The sequence below is a fragment of the Gallus gallus genome, chromosome 5 (genome assembly GCF_016699485.2).
Source record: "Gallus gallus isolate bGalGal1 chromosome 5, bGalGal1.mat.broiler.GRCg7b, whole genome shotgun sequence".
In the NCBI taxonomy this organism is placed as follows: domain Eukaryota; kingdom Metazoa; phylum Chordata; class Aves; order Galliformes; family Phasianidae; genus Gallus; species Gallus gallus.
Window position 1 is genome coordinate 47,793,765 of NC_052536.1, and position 20,132 is coordinate 47,813,896.

Here is a 20,132-nt window from a genome sequence, read left to right on the forward strand (position 1 = left end):
TGAACATCTCAATCGAACTCTCCCTTCTTTTAGTTTAAAGCTATTCTTCCTTGTCCTATCACTCTCAAACCATGTTGATCCCCCTTCTGTTTGCAAGCTCCCTTCAAATACTGGAAGGTTGCAGTGGAGTCTCCCAGTAGCCTTCTCTTCTCCAAGCTAAACAAGCCCAACTCACTTGGCCTTTCTTCATAGGAGAGGTTCCCCAGTCCTGGCATCATCTTTGTGATTCTCCTCTGCTCCCACATCCTTCCTATACTGGGGGCTGTAGGCCTGGACACAGTATTCCAAGTGGGGCCTTACAAGGGCAGAGTAGGGGGGGGAGGGAGGGGAGACAAGAAAACCCCATTTAGATTGCTCTGAGAAATTTTAATCCAATATTCTTGCTGAAAACCTGACAGAAGCACTAAGTCCTGGATGTCAGTAGGCCTGCAGAGCCTGGTGCTCAAGGTTCATTTATGAATGCTTTGTATCAGTGGATCTGCAGAGCTCTTCTTCTTTGGAAGAAAGATAGTAGCTTACCACATCATAAAGAATGCGTGTTTGGAACCTGATGGGATCCCATCAGTGTCCCATTGTCCCTTTGGCCTTTCTGTAGCAGAAACAGCCAGTATACAAACAGGTTTGCACGTGAATCTTTGGGCCATATCAGAGCAAAGCTCTCTACACAAACTCATATTCCTCCACAAGACAAAGGCATTTTTTTTGTATCCATTAGCAGGAGATGTTCATGCTCTCTCTACTGTTTAAACTGTGAAATCTGTTTCTTTTGAGGGTCCTGGCATGTGTTCATACAAATTAAACTTTTAATTTATGTTTGAAGGGTCATGTTTAATTATGTATTCATACCTTTTTGGGGGGGCTGGAAATTGTTTGACCTTAGCTATATATTTTTGATGGGTATTTACTTTTAGGCATTGATTTAATAGAATATGTAAAAAGTAACTGGTTTTCTGAACTGAGATCTTGAGTTTGTTTAATGGAAATGGGGAAAGGAGAAATGGACAGAATTCCAGAACCAGATTAGTTCATCACAGATGACACTGCTTGTTGGATAGAATATACAGTAAATGTCTGTGATCTTGTTCTCCCTTTCTCTTCCCTCTGTGTTGTATTCTCCTCATTTTGAATTTGTTTGTCTTACTGGGGAAAAAAAGTTAATGCTACCAACGATAATTCTCACTAGAACAAAATGTTCCACAAAATGTGGTAGTATGAGAGATGAAGTGGCTTTATGTTGCCTTTAAAATAGTTCCTATCTGATGTGTGAAGGAAATAAAGTTTAATTATTATTTCTGAATTGTAACCAGATCAATTCTTGCCTGCTGACTTTGCTTAGTAAAATACAGAGCCAGATTGTCATGGATTTTGTGAACAATTGAGTTCTAAATCAGGAAATGTTTTCTTAGTTATGGCAGAAAGTCAAAGCCGTAGTTCAATATACATTCAAAAGAAGCTTTTATAAGCTGATATTTCTGCCCTTCTATGGCTTATTTTTTTAATGCGTTTGTGGCGTGAATACTTCTCTAGACGTGAAATTACACTATCAGAAGCCTTACATGTGGTAATGTAAATAGGGCTCAATAAAAGCCATCCCACAAATTACTGAAATAAATCTTGATAATTGCTAACAAAATCCACTCAATTTCTTTCATTTTATTATATACCAGTTGTACCATCGTTGTATGGTCAGCCTTATTAAACATATTTTATTACATGAAACCAAACGTGAAGTATCCTGATTGTTTCTTCCAGCTGTTAAGTATGATGCATTTCCATGATAACCTATCTTTTCTGTAGTAGGCACAGCTACTTCATAAAAGACTTAGCCCAGAAGACCAAGTTCCATTTCAATACTGTAATTTAGAAAAGCATTTCAGTGGCCTCCTGTGCGGCCTGCTTGGGCATAGTGGAAGTGAGACTGTGGCTTCTTGGGTCATCATGTGGGCTGAGTGGCACTTGATCTACTTTCTTTTTATTGATTATTTAATGGCTAATTCCACATTTACTATTTTAAAAAGTAGAAATTGATGTCACAAGTGTCATCAAAATCTCATCCGCTGTTTGAAACATACTATGTGATCTTTCTTTTGTTTCCTCTGTGGCCTATTATTGAAGTGTGTCTGAATTGTGGGAAGGTTCTTATCCTTGAAACAGAAATTGGATCCCCAGCGTTCTGTTCAAAGTCTGAAATAAGAAAGTTCATGGGGCAGAGAACTCCATTTTCTGAGTATTTCATAAGTGAAACTGACTTAAAGATTTCAAGAGTAAGGCTAGCAAATAATGCAGAAAAGCTTGAGCTTGTTTTCAGTCTCTGTGCACCTTCTTGTTCTAGACTTGAGCTAGGCAGCTTAAAAGCAGCATATGTCATAGACAGAGCTGCTTATCTTCTGTTTGTGGAGCTCTTTCACCAATGTGGCTTTTTTTCTTCCTTATTTAATTCAGCTACTTTGTGGAGTTCAGTATGCTTCCTGCCTTTGTTTTACTCTTGTTTGTTAATCTTTCCTTTTGTAATTATTGGTTTGTTTGTAAACTTAATGGCCCTATTAATCCATAGATCAGAGTATGATTAAAAAAGCTGCTGCTGAGGCTGGTAAACATGTCAGTGCTGCTACCACAGGTAAGACCTCGAAGCAACAGAACTTCCCAAATAAATGTTACTGACAAAGCAGTAATCTGAGTGTGTTTGAGTTACTGACATCCACTGCTTCTAACAGTTAATGATGTGTTTGTGGTTGTTTGACTGTTGTGTTAATTACCACTGGTGTGAAATAGCTTTGTAAATAAAACTAAATAGCTCCAGAAAAAGTAGTGGAATAAGTGAATAATCTGTAGCTTCTCTGTGTGCTATGTAAGAATTTTGTGTTGTTGCTTTCAACAGTACCTGCTCATGGGGCTCAATCTTTAAATCTCCAGCTCTAGAAATGTGGAGTCTCAGTTCGGTTTGGATTTAGAGCAAAAGCCTTTGACTATCAAAAGTTACAAGGGTTATTGCTGGCTCCTGCTAGTTTCAATTTCAAAGGGTTAAAAGAATAAACCAATGCCAGTTGGAAGTCGCTTCAACTTCCCTTTAGTGGGTATTTTTATATAACAATAAAGAAAAAATATTCTAATCATTTGTTTAACTTCAGTTAATATTCTAACTTGTGACCTCAAATCCTCATGAAAGTCTTGTAAGCTACAGAGATTGTCAGGAAACAAATGTACAATTGCTGAACTGTAACCATCTGATTCTATAACTTACAACAGGATCTGTTTTGTATGTTACTTATGCATTAATGCATGTTTATTATATAATCAGTACATTTCAGCAATTGGATAGGAAACATAGAGCGAAATACTGTAAAAGTAAATAGGAAACAGATATCATGATCCTTAACTGTGAGAAGCTGAAATACATTAGGTTTCAGCTGTTTTGTAGTGCCACTTGTTGTGGGTTGACCCTGGCAGGCAGTGGTGTTCCCCACAGCTGCTCACTCCTCCCCAGTGGGACAGGGGAGAGAACTGGAAAAGTGAAAGCTGTAAGGTCCTGGGCTGAGATAAGGACAGTTTGGTAGGCGAAGCAAAACTATGCGTGCCAGTAAAGCAAAACAAGGAATGGATTCACTACTTTCCCTTGTCAGGCGGATGTTCATGTGTTTGGAAAACAGAACTCATCATGCATAATGATGGCTTGGGAAGACAAAAGCCAATGTTTGGGATGTCCTTCCCTTCCTTCTTTTCTCTCAGCTCTTCCTGCTGAGCATGATGCCATATGATGTGGAGTACCTCTTTGGCCTGCCTGGGTCAGCTGGCCTAGCTGTGTCCTCTTCCAGCTCCTGGTGCAGCCCCAGCTCCTTACTGGCAGGACAGTGTGAGAAGCTGAAATGTCCTTGGCTTAGTGTAAGCACTGTTCTGCAGCAACATAAATATCAGTTTTCTGTCAACACTGTTTTGGTCACAAATCCAAAACACAGAGCCATACAAGCAGCTATGAACAAAATTAACTCTAGCGTGGTTAAAAATTAATACAGTTCTAAAGACAGCATTAGCATGTTAAAATAGGTCATGGAAACAGGGCTGGAAGGCACCATGAGTTCATTCAAGTCTTGTTTCACCTTTCCTTAAAGCTGCTCATTAATATCATAGTGCTCTTCCTCTTTTTACCCTTGGTAAGAATGGTACTGTTTAAAGCCATCAATCCCAGCTTCTCCTATCTTTAGGGAGCCTAGAGTTTTTCTTCATTTCTTTGGTGACTTCTTTTCATGTTATCCTTCAGCCATCTAAGCCAAACAAGCCTTATTTTTTTTCACTGTTTCCTGATGGAAAGTATATAATAAATGATGAATGTGTAACAAGCAGCTATGTATTTAAACACAATTAACTGCTTCAGTACATGTCAATTAAGTATAGCTCATCTTGAAACTTGAAAATAAGATAAGTAAATCTTATTTACTGATGCAACCTCCTCAAGTCATAGGCTTTCACTACTTTTTCTTACTTCAGTATATGAGAACTTTAGGTGAACAAGTCAATACATGCTTACAATCTATGCTACATACAATCTATGCTACAATAAGATGCATATCATAATCTAGATCTGAATGCAATAGTTAGGGTGGTTTTTTTTTTTTTGGTTTATTATTTTAGATTTTCCCAGGGTATTTCACAGCTGTTTTCCCTGAGCTTTGAGATGATGCCAGATTTTTCTCTTGTGTTTCTTAAGTGACTTATGGGCTTCTACTTTCTCTCGGGTATTCTTCCTCTGTACCTAGAGACTTTTGGCATCTTCACAAAGATGGCTTGTAATATGACGTGATGTCAAATTTCAGGTGACATATAGAGCTTTAGTTTTCTTCCCTGCTGTGCAGAGAGCACTGACATGCTTGTGTCTATGCTTCCAAGGCTTGCTTTGTAATGTAAGTTTTCATGTAAGTACTCACTGCTTGCAGTTTTAACCGCTTTTTGTTTTTGCAACTAATTTCTAATGCACTGGAATGGAACTTTTCAGTTATTCTACCAGTAATTACAGTTTACATATGTATAACACTTATTTGAGCCAACATGTGATCAGAATGCAGTTAGGTAATGTCAGCTGATGAAATCTGCTGTTTTGATGATTTCAATAGCTTTTTCTGTTTGAGAGCAGCCTACAGTCAGATGTGTATCTGGAGAATAAGGATTTATTAACAGAGTATTTGCTTGTGGAAAACTTGTATGAATATTGAAGTATAAAGACCGGGAGCTTCTGGAACTGCGACTTACCTTTATTTCTAGCACTCTTTCAAATATCATCCAGGTGGGCAGTAGACAGGTATTCTCTTAACAGGATTGATTTCTGTGGCAGCCACTGCCTTTGTGCCTACCTGTAAGGTCACTGAGCTAGAGCAGGATTTTACAGATGGCACGGGCTATGGAACTGTGTTCTTAAGCCATGTGCAGATGGTTTGATGTGATTATGAATAAAAAAATCTTAAAAAATCATTTTCAAAACCTGCATCCACATAACTTTGGCAGTAGTGTGGAGGAAAAGGAAAGGGTACAGTACAGGTATTTCAAAATGTTTTTGTTTGCTGGAGGAAAAAAAGTAAAGAATATGTAAAATTTAATCCTCTGCTTGTTTTGCAGCAAGACCACTGGTACAAACACTGCCTTTAAGGAATACTGTTAATAATGGAACTGTGTTACCAAAGAAACCAAGTGGCTCTTTACCTTCTCCATCAGGAACCAGAAAAGAAACTGTATCACCAGCAGCAAAAAGGTATGCATCCCTTGGAAACGTTGTAATTGTTCAATTGAGGAAATAATGGATCTTCATCAAGTTTCTAAATATGTGGCTTTTCTTACCTTCAAAGCAATAGTTTAAATACTTCAGAATGAAAAGAGGTGGAGTTCATTATAGGAGATTTTAAACTCATTAGGACTAATTAATCAGAATTAAGGTTATTACCCTGAATACTGAAAGAACACAATGCTTAGTCTACCAGTTTCTGTTACTTTCTTGTTACTGCAGTCTAACACAGAATAAAGCATTTCTACTGTGCTGTTTTGTAACATGACACAAAAAGCAAGGCAAGGATTTTCTATTACTAAGAAGAAAACATACAGTCTGTGGAGAAATTGTTATTACAAATCAGTGTGTTACCTTTGATTTTGTAGAAGTTATCTTAGAAATGTTAGAAGTATCTCAGGGAGGAAAACTGGATCTAGCACATTTATGCAAATTTACACAAAAGAATACCTAGCTTTAGATAACTTACTATTACTGTTGGATAATTAGAATGATATATCTCAATTTCAGTTGTGTATTATTTTGTAGATTACATGCATGCTGATTGTACACCCAGGTTATAAGAAATGCAACAGATTGGGTGGAGCCAAGTTCAAGTTAAATGTGAGAGTTCTTGTGCTGCTGCTCTGCTGTACTGTTTGCCTGTTAAAATATACACACGTATTATATATAATAGGGCTGTTGTTTTTTAACATTTCTTTGGTTGTGTGTCATCCTCAGCTTTGTGTAGAGATGATGCTGTCAGGTCTGAGGAAGGCAAATTGTGGAGATGAATATTACCATGCTATGGTTTGAAGCTGCTTTTGTAGAAGGTCTCTTCTTAAGGAGAGATGTTAACTAAGTGCATGCTGCTCTGTTGCTCATTCAAGGACCACTAGTTTTCAGGAAACTCCAGATTTTGGTGTTGTAGAGAAGCTGTTCTTCACAGAATTCAAATTAGAAAGCATTGTTTGTTTCACTGTCACACAAATAGAACTGGGCTCCTATGAAATGGGCCTTACTGCTGCTGCAGGCTTTGGCAAGTTTGCCAAAGATAAGAGAAGGAAGGTAAATACAGTATGAATGTATCCATTATCAGAAATATGTTATCAGAACTTTTGCAAATGGATGGAAGAATGTGACTTTTAAAGAGAAAATTGATTTGTGTTTTAAAAGGAGCACTATTTTGTATATCATAAATTTTTAAGGAAATATACAGATTACTTTTTCTTAATTCTTCTAAATTCTTGTTAATTGAAGGCAGAGTTCTAAGTGGTATTTATTTTTAAAAAGAAAGAGTGAACCCAGGTATTGGCATGTTTTACTTGTGTACATAGGGTGGGACTCATGGTTCTGCGCACTTGCTATGCAGTGTTCAACAGAAGACTTCCTGCTCTAGTGCAAAATGGGTCAGATGCAGGTGAAGATCATTCTGTGGCCTGTGGGCAATGTCATGGCTCTATACATCCTTGAGATAAATGGCACTCTGCAGCCTTCCCACCTCACTCACTCACTGTCTGGATACCCTCTGTGCTAGTGGGAAAGTCCTCATAGACAATCCTTAGGGAGTGAGCATTGTATAACTGCCTTGGCTCATCTGTGAGTGAAGTCTTCCGTGGGATAAGGATTTTAACATCATTTTATTGTGCTTTATTCTTTCACTTTGCTAAAGGAGCTAGGCTGAAAGTGCTTTAAGTATACACTATGAAAATGAATATCCTGTTCTAGGAAAGAAAGAAATACATATAGACAGTTTTGCTGTTATAATCAGAAGTTTGTTATAAATTGCTTAAATTTGGAAAATGCAGGATTATTTCAGTCCTGAGAAAAGCTATCAAGACAGGTGTTGTGGAATTCCTATTCCCTTCAACACTCTAGAATGTTGTACTGACTGAATTTATTCTGCAAAATCAATTCATTTATTTTTTAAGCCATGTTTGTCTTGCCTGTATATATACTTTGAGAGGAAGAGAGTAGAGCGTTAAACTCCTTACCAATGAATTACTGTAGAAAACTTTTAGTAAACTGTTCTCTACTATTTTTGAAAATGAACTTTAAAATAACTTAAGGGATTTTGTTTTCACAATATAGCATGCACAAAATATTCAATATCATATGTGATATCTTAATTGCTCTAAGTATCTGACTTGCCAATAGTCAAGTAGATAAGCTCATTAATATGAATTCATTCATACTTTGCATTTATAATGGACCATTTTACATTCGAGAGCTGTGAGTACGCATAAAGTAGAATTGTAGAATGGCTTAGGTTGGAAGAGACCTAAAAGATCATCCAGTTCCAAACCCCAATGAGAATGGGGGAGGGAGGGGGTGTGGTGTGCAACACAGGGGATGTAGCAGCAAGGTCAAATAGCTTCCTTTTCTCAGGAGACAGAAGTTGTCTGTGTTAAGAAGCTTTAATGAGCATTGAACAGTTCTTAAATAGTGTGTAGTTTTTAATTACTTTAAGTTCTTGTTTCTGATAAACAATCATGTTTTACCAGTGCTCTTTTCATATGAAATGACTATGAAACTGCTACTAATTCTTGGTGTGGGTGCAATGATGTGAAATGGAAGGTCTAAATAGTATTAAGTGCTTATAGATGTTTTTAAAGCTTATTTTCAGCTTGAATATATGTATATTGTATATATACACTATATAGTTGTGTACAATATAGATGCAGAAAGAAAAAACTGAATGTTTCAAAATTTGAAAAGTGAAAGAAAATTAGTAATAATAAAAAGGAATAACACCTTTCTATTTGAGTCTTATTTTAAACCTCCAGTTTGCTGCTGTAAATTACAAACTTCTGCTAGGATTACTATAAAAAGAAAATAACATTTTTTTTCTTCTTGTGAACATATTTTCAACAGAGGCAAACATCAAGGTTAATGGAGTCTTTCCCAGATGTTTCATTGAATACTGTTATGAAAAGGGGATTAAAAATAAGTAAATTCTGATTTGAAATGTTTGGTTAGAAAGTATATTGCATCCAGCTAAACAGCACGTAATGCCTATTGTATAAACATACACAAATGATCTCTGCAGGGATCAAATGTGCATCCGTATTTTCTATTGCTTAGAAATAGATGTGCTTATTGATATGTCTACAAACACAATCTCATTTATATGTGTTGGTTAACTCATCTGAACCCACAGATTGGCATAGTGCTCCTCCTTCTTGCTGGATTACCAAGGAGATGCAGTTCAGAGTTCACTAAATTTTTCAGATTCTCCTTTTAATATTTGAAATGGAAATGACTACTTGTGGCAGGAATACAACACTGGAGATGATTAAAAAAAAAATTGAGGCTGAAAGGAGACTTTTATTCAAATTCTGCCACATTCTCTGAATGACCTTATGCAAATCATTTAACCTTTATGCATATTGGTTTTCCATATGTAAAATGTGCATCTCTGGATATCAGTAGGTTGTTATATGGCCTAACGTGTTAATTAGAATCAGATCTGTTAAAGCATTGAGTAACCTCAACTGACTCTGACTTCAATTTAGAATTGAGGGCACCAACCCCCTTTGGCATTTAGAATCTCGTATAGCCAAAACTCAACTATCCAAGTTAAGGAAGGAATGAAATAACCTGAATAGAGCAAAAACACAAGTACAACACATAGGTCAATCAGGTGATAAAAATATGTGGTTGTAATTAATGCAGTGCAAGACTTAAAATGATGATGATGATGCTGGTGTTACTAGAACCAAAAGTTCTCATCTAGTACTGGCATGTGCTGCACAGCTGTACGGCTACCAGGTGCAAGCTGGCTGATGTGAAACTGAAGTGATTTAGAGATGGGCTGGGTAATGACCTGACACAGAAAATCAAGAGTTGCTTGTCTTTGTGAAGTGTTTGCAAGTCTTCCTTGTCCCCTTGTCTCAGGGACTTGGATTTTTTTTTTTTAATTTAATGTGTTTACTACTTGTAAGCTTTGGAAGTCAGGAATTAAGCTATTCTGATTACTAGGTTTTTTTTTGTGTACTGATATTTTTATTCTGAACTTTATACATAGAGTAATTATTTGAAAGTTTTGTTCAGCATAAGATGAGCTTTTTCTGTCATGAACAGAACTTCCCTTCCCCCAGCACTCTTCCTTTCAGAAGCAATGTGGCTTGAAGTTCATTGCTTAACACTAAATTTGCCTTTGGAATGTGTCCAGCACACAGTAGTAGTAATGTTTTGAGTTCCCTATTAAAATCCAGGTTTTTGTGACTCATCTAGGATAGCTTTGTTTTCAATAGTTGAAGGGGAAAAGGGGGAAAAGAAAATATAAGGGAGGAGAATGCAGTCGGTACCTTTCCCAGTAGGGATGCTGCTGCAGACTGTAGACTAGCATATACTTTCTCTTTAGAAAGAGCCAATCAGTCATTCTTTGTTCTTGAGCAGATTGTAAAGTACTACAATGCTGCAAAACTCTGACAATGGAGATCAAAAGGAAGAAGTTGGAACAAAGAAAACATAAAAAGCTTTGTTTGTAGGGAGAATAAAATACTTTAATAAGATGAATTCCTGTTCTTCTAAACTCTAAACACATGGCCCCTAGGAAATTGTTCAGTCTCCTGGAATTAATGTTCTACATTCTGTTCTGGGGGCAACAATAGTTTGCAACTGGCACATGCAAACTCTGTGTCAAACCTTCCGTTTAGTCTCCTATTTAATGCTTGACTCTCAAAAAACTGTTTTTAAATAAAAAGAACATAAATATAAAAAGCCTATCCATTGAACTTCAAGTGGCAAAGCCATTACGCTACTTTACTTCATCTCTAACAATTAAAGTTATTAGTGTGCTTTGCTCAAAGGCATAATGAAATTAAAGTCATTTATTATTCTCGAATTCATTCTAATTGATTTGAATGAGAGTCAGAAGGATTGCTAGACAAGTTTCAAAATATTAGTATTATTAGTTTCACTACTGTACACTATTTTAATGTATTTTATTGTAAGAGCTTTCATGTTTTTTTCCCCCAGAAATTTGATTGTACATATAATTTTGTCCAGATTTGCTCACTGCAATTCAATGATGCAAGCATGTAAAACATACATGCTATGCAGTGGTGTGTGTATATATGTATGAAGGTTTATTTTCTTGTGTTTATTGTTGCTTTCTTAATAGTCTTCTGTCTCCTAGCTGGATCATCTGTCTGTTTCCTTAGCCTCTTTGATTTTCTTTTTCTGTGTTTTTCTCAGTAGCTTTAGAAACAATCATTTTATCACAATATTTTGGAGCATTGCGAAGATTTTGTCATTCAAAGATACATTGGTGTACTTAAATGTATGGTTTGAAATGGTCAGACACGGGAGCCAATAATCGCTGTTGTTTATTCTTGCACGTGACCTCATATCTTAAATGCATGCAATGATGTCTTTTAATGTAAGCTTGTTTTAAATGTCTTTTCCATGTTTTATTGTTGCATTCACTTTTTATTCTGCTTTGTTTACGCACCTCTCAATGTGGATTAAGCAGGTCTGTGAATCTTCTCAATGCATGCAAACTGAGAAAGCCTGCTCTAAGGTGAGGGATTCTTAAAAGCTTTGTAGTGTTGAAACTCAATTGCTTTTCCTTCCTGTTCTCATTGAACACATCGAAAATGGCTGTTTTAGTGGCAGCATTAACACTGTAGAACTTAACTGTAATTATTATTCCCATCTTTAACACTTTCAGAAGTACATTTAAAACTTCTTATTGCTGATAAATGCATTACTGAACTTATTCAGTAATGATTTCTGATATGTTATCTCCATTCTCTTATGCTAACATAACTTTTACTGTATTTCATTAACTCACTTTCCTTAAGTTTAAAAATGGTGTTAAGAAGTATTACCTTTTAATTAAAAAAAAAATGAAAACGTTCTCCTTTCATATCACTGATGTGGAAACCAAATTCTGGAATCCAGTAATGTTCTTATAGTCTTGTAAGTTAAATGAAAATTTCCTATCATTTTACATTCTTCCTCAGGTGTCCATGTATCTGCTGTAGCCATACTGATGTTAAACACTAGAGAAACCAAAATGTGTATATGCCAAAATTGAGTTAATGCAATGGAATTAAAATATCTTGTTGTGATCCTCTTTTCCTGATCATTTGCTAATACATCTCACTGGGCTTTTGCTGTTGGTAGAAGTTTAAAATTCCTCAGAAGGTAGTTTTGCTAGTTAGTTTAAGCACTAATGGACCTAACATAACTTAAAAGAGTTTTGTTCTATTGTGGTAAAAGAAGTTTTTATACTGATATCTGACTTAATCAGTAAGAAGATAACGCTGCACTTCTAAGCTTTAGGCCTGTTCATTTTTTATCCACCCATTTGTCTTTTGAATGTCGATAACTGTAAAAATAAAACCCCAAGCAATATTAAATTAGCTTAAAATTGCTTCAACAACTGCTACAGTTTTTCTAACATTAGCATAATTTGGTGATTTCCTTCATTTAATTTCAGTGTTGGCTGATATTGCATCTTCTGGTTAAAGAGAAGATGTCAAAATAAGGGTTTGATACTACAAAATCACCCAGAGCTGATGTTTTGCATTAGTAAAATCTGGTGAAAGGGCACATGCTGATAAAGATACTTTACGTGGAATCAAATTTTTCAGTACCGGGGCTGCTTTATGTTAGCCTTAAGTAATGTTAGATGGAATGATGTTAATAGAGATAGAGAACTGTTAAATGTTTGTAGTATATTATTAAATATATGGAAGGAAGGGTTTTTTTTCTATGCATTTGGCATTGAGAAGACTTGGGGAGTGTTAGGCTGGCTTAGGAAACAGTGATGCTAGAAGTGTCAACAGAATTGATTTTTCACTGCCTTTTGCTTCTCCCATGCATTAGTTCAGTCTGTCCCTGTGTGTTTGCTTGCTCTCTTACATCACTCTCTCCACAGAAACATTTTTGTTTCAGCTTAATCCTTTGAGTGGTGCTCGTTTTTAATAAAAAAAAAAAACAACACGGCATTGAATATCTGCACTACCACTGCATATGCCAGAAAGATTTTTGCCAATCCACCTGAGATGCATCACAAGATGTATCTGCTCTGCCCTGAATGCATGGAGCTTCCTCTCAGAAAAATGTCATCTTTGCAGCGACTTGAGCTATCCATTGTATTGTGAAGTTTTATGTGTTTTGACCACACAGAAAAGTCTGCTTCGCTTCCTTTATTTAGGAAGAGTCGATGCCTCTATTTTTTACACTATGCATGAAGTGGGGCAGTCTGAGGAGCTGACTGAGGTAATATGGTAGGGGTGGTTTGTAGAAGTTGACGGGGAGGCCTGGAATAGTCCTTGGTGACGCCTGAACTGAGTCTCATGGTAAGCAGAGCACCGTGGAGTGTAAAAGGTAACAGGGCTGGGGTTGGCAAAGGGACTGACTGGAATGAGAGTGGGTCCTGGAGGGCAGGAGCAGAAAAAGCTGAAATGTTTGTGGAGGGACAGAGCATGGTTAGGATGTGGGGAAAGGTGCATAGATGTCCCTGTCTTGTCTTTGGAGAGGGTAAAGCAGACAGGGCTGAGCTGGGAGAAAGGAAGTGCCAGCACTAAATCCTGTCCAGCTGGTGCTTTGGAAGTGATACCTGCCTCATACCAGGCACTGCTGCCAGCCCTGTGCTGCATCCCAGGGAAAGGAGTAAAGTGAGGGACCTAGCCCAGCTCACTTATCACCTATTCCCCTTGCCCCCAGGAAGCATCGCTTTAGAGAAAAGTGGTTTGAACTAATGGAAAAGCATAGTAGTTTGTCACCTATGTGATATGCTCTGGGTCATACTGCTCCCGTTGTGCCTCATGGTTCTCAGTCAGTGAGAACTGACTGTCTGAAAATCATGCAGGAACTTCCTTACAGCCATGTTTGCCAAAGGGATAGTTGAAAAGTGTGAGAGAGTTAAGCCTCTGAGAAACCCCTTATCAGGGGATGCAGGGAATGAAATCTATTTGTACATGTAGTGTAGAAGCATATATTTTTGACAAGTGAATGGAGAGTTAGCTTACGTTTTTCATAGTTTTTCTTTAGAGTATGTTAAAACTAACTTTGAACCACAGTGTAATTGATTTTTGGATGCAGATACTGGTTAGCTTGCTAGTGCTCAAATTTTGACCTACTTTTGACATTTTCTGTTGTCTGCTGGTGTTGTGTAATATGCTTCCTTTGAGTCCTTCCTTTCTTCTTGAGAGATTTCTAAGGTGTAGGGTGGTATTCAAAGATTTGGAAGGTGATATGGAAAGTAGGTGTTACAAATGACTGATGTTAATGTGGCCGTTCTTTTTTACAATTGTGCAAACGAAGAATGTTAGTCTCTGTTGCAACAGGTATTCAGCAAAACTCTTATGTAAGATCTTTAATAAATTGTTTTTTGATTAAAAATAATGTTATTTTTATGGCCAGCTTTCTACTTGATATGTTTCTCAGAAATGTTTCTCATAAAATGTATATTTCTACTAGTTCTGCTGTTAAGCTTATTTCCTTTTTTTTATTAGTACTGTTAAGAGAACCAGCTCTGCTGAGCGTGTGTCCCCGGGAGGCCGGAGGGAAAGCTATGGAGATTCCAAAGGGAGTCGCAACCGCACTGGATCCACCAGCAGCTCATCCAGTGGTAAAAAGAACAGTGAAAGGTAGTGTTTCTTGAATGGCCACCTTGGTTTTTTGCCTTCTGCCCTAACAGTTAAATTTGTTTCTTTTTCAGAAAATACTGGAACTTGTGTTTTTATAAACCTCCACCAGTTGGTCAAAAATACATATTTAAAAAGACTTCAAATCTTTTTTTTTTCAAATTTGGATGATTACTCACTACCTCACACGTGTGGAATGACACCCAGCTGATCTATGAGCAGTAACTGTCTCAGTTGAAGTCAGATGAATGAGAAATGGAGAAATGAACTTATGTGCAGACACTATCCAAACAAGCAGAATAAAGTGATGTGTATCTCTGTGCATCTTGATGGTGCTTCTCTTTATTGCTGACAGTAACAAAAGGAGAATGTATTTTCCAAGAGTTTCAGAATAGGATGTCTTGAAGATATAGGTGATTAATTGTTTGCAGTGAAGTTGATGTTTTGGCCAATTGATTCTTTCCCATATTTTCTAGACAGATTTTGGCCATTGGCCATGGCCATTACACCTGATCTCTGTCCTGCTGCAGTTCCCTATGTAGAAAGAGGTGTTGATGATTGTTTTGAGGTTCTCAGATGATGTGGCAAGAGAAACACAGTGTAGATGAAGATTACATAATAAGGTATTTTACCTGTTCTGTCTGTGCATTAATGCCTTTATAAGAGTCATTGGACTGTTCATGAGGTAATGGTAGGGCACAAAACTTGTTGAACTCGATGATCCTTATGGGTCCCTTCCAACTTGGGATATTCTATGATTCTAAAACTTATTTTAATCTCTTTGGCATTTTCCCTCAAAGTGGAGATTGACTGAGGTTGTTGTGAACTAATAGGCAGCAGCCTAAATGTGGGTGATTAAATTACTACCAGTTTTGTTTTGAAGCTACCCCTCGCTACTTGATACCTGCATAAGGTGCTATTTATCTGAAATTAGTTTTACATTAAAGCTATTAAAGAAACCAGATGAGAACATTAATTTTTTTGATTTTTTCAAAGATACAACTTCTAGCAGCTATGTAGTGGTACTATAAGCTTAAAAAGATTGATTCCAGAACAGCTGAGAAGTGAAAAAAAAGAAAGACATAATTGATGATTATCTGCAAAATTGTTTTGTTTCTAGTTTAAAGTTGATTAAGATTTTTACCAAGATACTTTAAAATTTTTCATACTCTTGTAACAGAAATCTGATATTTACGTAATTCAGCAGTCATTTAATCCAGTCACCAAGGATTCAATCCAGTCACCATAGATTAGAAATCACTTAATTTGGGTTTGAGGAGGTAGTCCCATAAAGAAGTGATGCAGTATGTTAATAATGTATGAAATACATTATTTAAAAGAAATTTCCCAAGGAACTATTCAAGAGCCCATGTTAGACAGCATTAGGTGGAGCTAGTGTGGCTGATGCTGCTGTTAGAGCAATAGTTGTGTGGTTAGAGAGTTTTCCCAGGAGATAAAAGGCCTGGTTTCTTATATCACATGCAGCCTGTGGATGTTCAGAGCCACAGCTCTTACCTTGTTGAAGAGTGTCTTTATCCTATGGAAAAGTCTGGGTACAATCTTCCTAAAGTCTTCCTCATAATTCCTGCTGAGGGCAGGCAACTGTGCAGAACATAGAGCAAGAGTCAAGGGACTAGAAGTGAGCGTGATTTTGTATGCCAGGAGCTAAAGCTGTTCTCCTAAAGCTAACTATGTGTGTGTAAGAATGAAGAGGAGAGCATTACTTAACTACTAACAGCCTTTTCATTTCTTGTCGTATCTGGTCTCTAGAAGAGGCTTAAAGCAGAATGCATGTCAGAAATCTAAAAAGGCAATTGTGAAATTACTGTTTTTCAACATTCTTGTATGTACAGTTGTAGCCATTATGCAAAGCCATATTGCTTTAGAAAGATCTTTTAAGTAGCTTTAAAAATAAAGGATGAGGAGGTGACTGTAGCCTGAGGTGTCCCAGTTCCCTATCACTCTGAGCAAGAGGTAAGTGCTTGTTAAGTTTTAGGTAAGTAGGAAATGATTCAAGATCATGAAAAAAGAAAAGGAGCAGTCAAAGCTCTGTGTCTGGTTAGGATTTTTATAATTAGAAAGTACACATGGTTTGCTTTATTACTGTAATGAATCAGCCCTTCACATTAGCTTGAAAAAGTCAGCATGGACAATTCAGAACTGGGAGGTCTTGTCTCCAGAAATGTAGCATTTCTGACTAATGCTGCATCCCATGAAGATCTTATTTTCTATAAATATCTTCACTCATAAGAAAACAATTTAATCTTGGTGTTAAAAATGGTGACACATCATGGTATTTATTTAGATTGGCTCTATGAGCCAGATTGGTGCAAGAATTTTGTTGCATGATTAATATCTAGGCTGGTATTATGAGAAGCTGCTGTACCAGGTGGGACCCATAGAATTAATTTGTTGGTTGGTTCAATCATTAGATAAATATATTATTTTAAATACAGCAGGGTCAAATCAAAGAAAAAGGAAAAAAATACTCAAATTATTTCTTGTGGCTTCAGTTTCATTTGTAGAGAGGGAATCTTTCATGCTTAGAAAAAGTCCTGTGCAAGTACGCAACCAGTTTAGTTTCTTTTTATCTGCCTACTGTAGTCCTGGATCTGATGTGGATATTGCATTTCAAAGCTCTGTGGATACTTCATCTTTTTCATGCATCTCTCCACTGAAGATGCAAAGTTTTCAACTCTTTTGGGTCACTAGGAACTATGCTGTAGTAACCTGATGTTTCAAAAAATTTACTGAGTATGAAGAATATAGACCAGGGAAAAAGATAACTACTTAATGCAGCTTAATGACCCTTCTGTTTCATCAGAAACAGCTCCCTCAAGATTAATTACATAGCAATGAAGGATAAAGAAAACAAAACAACTGTTATTTCTTGAGAAAGATTTCTTCTTTCTGACTGGGGTAGCAGGGTAGTACTATCCAGAGAGCAACTCATCTTTTTTGTCTCTTCCTTATCCACATGTATTTATGCATTTTCCTTCACCTTTTCCCAGGTAGCTTTCTCAAGACAAAAAGGCAAGCTGATTTAACTTGCCTTCCACGTGCTGCACTGGGAAAAGAAGATGCTTTAATAATGACGGATATGTGTTTCCTGGGTTTCACTGAATACCGTAGTTCATCAGGAGCCAATTGGGCAGTTCCATCTTTTATGTAAACTCTTTGGCTGGGAAAGCACCATTCAAATTTAATTTTGTTCCTTAAATTCAGGGAGAGCAAGCCCATGAAGCAAATACCTATATATACAGTAGCTCCCTCCGCATATACAAAGAGATGTTGTATTTAAGAATATACTCATAAGTTTTAATGATATCTTTAGGTCTTTTTAGGATAACAAATTTCATTGACTGCAAACCAAAACTTGAGGCAACTGCTCTAGGCCGATTTCCATTTCCTCCCACAATTAATGCTGTAGGAGGGGAGTATCTGGTAGTAGTAGAAAATCTGTATTTCTAAGAGTACATAGAGAACTGAATGTTTAAAAAAAAAAAAGTGTTAATATTTTTCATTATGGAACTATCTTGAATACTGTTTATAATTTTGTCTGCCTCGAGATTTACATTGTAAATAATTGAATTCTATCATTACTTCTATGGAAATATATTTAATTTTATGTTGCATCAACAGCCTTGTGTGGATACTTTGTATGAGCTTTTTAAAATAGAAATTTCTTCATTATTTTTACAGCAAACCCAAGGAGCCCATGTTCAGTGCAGGTAGGAACTTTTAACATTTTTAAACATTTAAAAATTGTGATAGCATGATAGATTATCTGTGAATGTTCAGGAACTGGTGTTGGGACTCTAAGCACGATACTTACAGGATATACTGACAGTGTATATAGCTATAGTTTTTAAAAGAAAACTTGAGCGATTTGCTCTACTTTTTGTTGGTCCAGTAGGTTTAATTTAGTTAGGATTCTTTGTAAGAAGACAAAGAAGAAAAGGGCTATGTCTTCTTACCTCAAGTATATCTTCCTTTTGGGGCAATATTAAAGTTTTGTTAATTGAAGTATTACTACATTCCAGTTATGACACATTAATTTAGTTATTAGCTGTGCTAGATGGCTCCCTTTAAGGAATTGCATGTCTATCTCAATGCCTTATAATACAACTTGTCAGATTACAAATAAAGAAGGTGTATTGAAGCTGTGGTTTTGGAGATCTATCTTGAATTTAAGTCATATCTTTTCTCGTGTGTTATCTTTATTAAAAGATTTCAAAAGCAAACTATGACGTATTAGTGCAAGAGCTGCTCCTTGTCCTTGATGAAGATAAGGAACTGAATACTACACTTAAGTAATTTTTGTCCTGAAAAAACACAGATTTAAAATAAGTCCTTCATCACAATAGAATAAGGAAGGCAGAAAATGGCTCATTTTATCAATTTTATCATATCCTTGTTGTTTTTGTTTCTGTGATAGTATCTTACTTTAAACTGAAGAAGAAAATCCCTAGTTTACCAAATGGATTGATCAGCATCTGACAAAGCTCTTAAGCTATTCTTCAAGATTTGGAGTGTAACTGGTTTTGAATTTGGGAATATATAGAATTGAGTACTTAAATACATTGTGACAATACAATAACAACCTACATTCCTTTCCTGAAAAGTTATTTCAGAAAAAGGATTCACACCGGATTTGCAGTTCTTGCATAATATTGCTTACATGGTGCAAGTGTTTGGAAGGTGTTTGGAATAGTTCTTCTTATAGCACTTCCCTGGTAGATAAATGTCAGTAATTAAACACATTATACTGCTTCTACACTCCTTACCTGGGCAAAATTCTTACTGAAATTATTATTTCTAAGGAAGTTATACTCAATATTTTAGTTGCTGTTAGCATGTAAAGATAAAGGGACTGAACATTGCTTCTAGGTAGAAGAAAAGGATTTTGTTTGTAATGACCCCACCTTCTGAACAGCATATGGTTCAGGTTTTGTCAAGAAGTGAGGTAGCTTCTAGCAGAGTGCCCCTGGACAGCCTGTAGAGCAGGTGTGTAGTGAGGCTATTATACTGGAACACATCTTTATCTAGCCCTTCTGTCTCTGTCTCTGTAACCACAAGGGAAGCGCCGTGTGACACACTGCAAAGGTAGGCTTCACTTCCAAAACCTCATAGCTCTCGAAGCAAAATGGTGCCAGCGTGATAAAAGCTCTATGTATAAACTGCAGTTTTGTTCCTTGCATGCATTTTGCAGCGTTAAAACTTTTCTGGTTCTTCTGAGTAGAACAAAAATATTATACCATCTATTATACAAACTACTGAATTATAACCTGCAGGTGCACTGTAAAAATAGTAATGGGTTATAATTGAGTCACGGATTTTTCAGGACAATTTGAAATAGAAAAAAAAAAATATGTTGAGAGAGCTATATGGCAACATGTGGATGTTCACTGTGTTTGAAATGGTGTTCTGCACTTCTGCTGAAATTCATATAGATTTGCCCCTTTGGCTGTTTTGCTGGTAGTCTAACACGATGATAGAAGCCTTGGTTTTCCCTTTGCTTTTTCATATTGAGTAGAATTTAGAGTTAGATTTTTCTGAATGCTAAATAAGACAACTTAGGCCTACAACTAATTTCTCAGTGCTTTTTGCTCAATGTCATAATGCAGAGTTATATTTGGTAAACATGCCATATTGTTTTCTAAACTTGCAGCTAAACTGCAGTGTAAATATGTACGTTTTTGATGCATGTTTGTCTGTGATATAATCACAGATTTGTCTTGCTTTTAGAGATCGCTTATTCCTAACAGTTTTTCCACTAA

General features: G+C 36.5%; 1 protein-coding gene across 17 annotated transcripts in view; it reads left to right on the forward strand.

Annotated features, from left to right (window-relative positions):
* The window catches only part of EML1 (EMAP like 1), a 120,050-nt gene that overhangs the window by 67,936 nt on the left and 31,982 nt on the right, over positions 1–20,132 (forward strand). For 4 of the 17 annotated variants that reach the window (XM_025151235.3, XM_046942116.1, XM_025151233.3 and 1 more), the window contains exons 3-8: positions 2,555–2,617; positions 5,605–5,737; positions 11,226–11,273; positions 14,221–14,355; positions 18,055–18,083; positions 19,432–19,458. In XM_025151235.3, coding sequence (XP_025007003.1) covers positions 2,555–2,617; positions 5,605–5,737; positions 11,226–11,273; positions 14,221–14,355; positions 18,055–18,083; positions 19,432–19,458 — 435 coding nt within the window. The remainder of the gene's footprint in view (positions 1–2,554; positions 2,618–5,604; positions 5,738–11,225; positions 11,274–14,220; positions 14,356–18,054; positions 18,084–19,431; positions 19,459–20,132) is intronic. The other 13 variants (XM_040701249.2, XM_025151236.3, XM_040701250.2 and 10 more) reach the window with 7 other exon arrangements.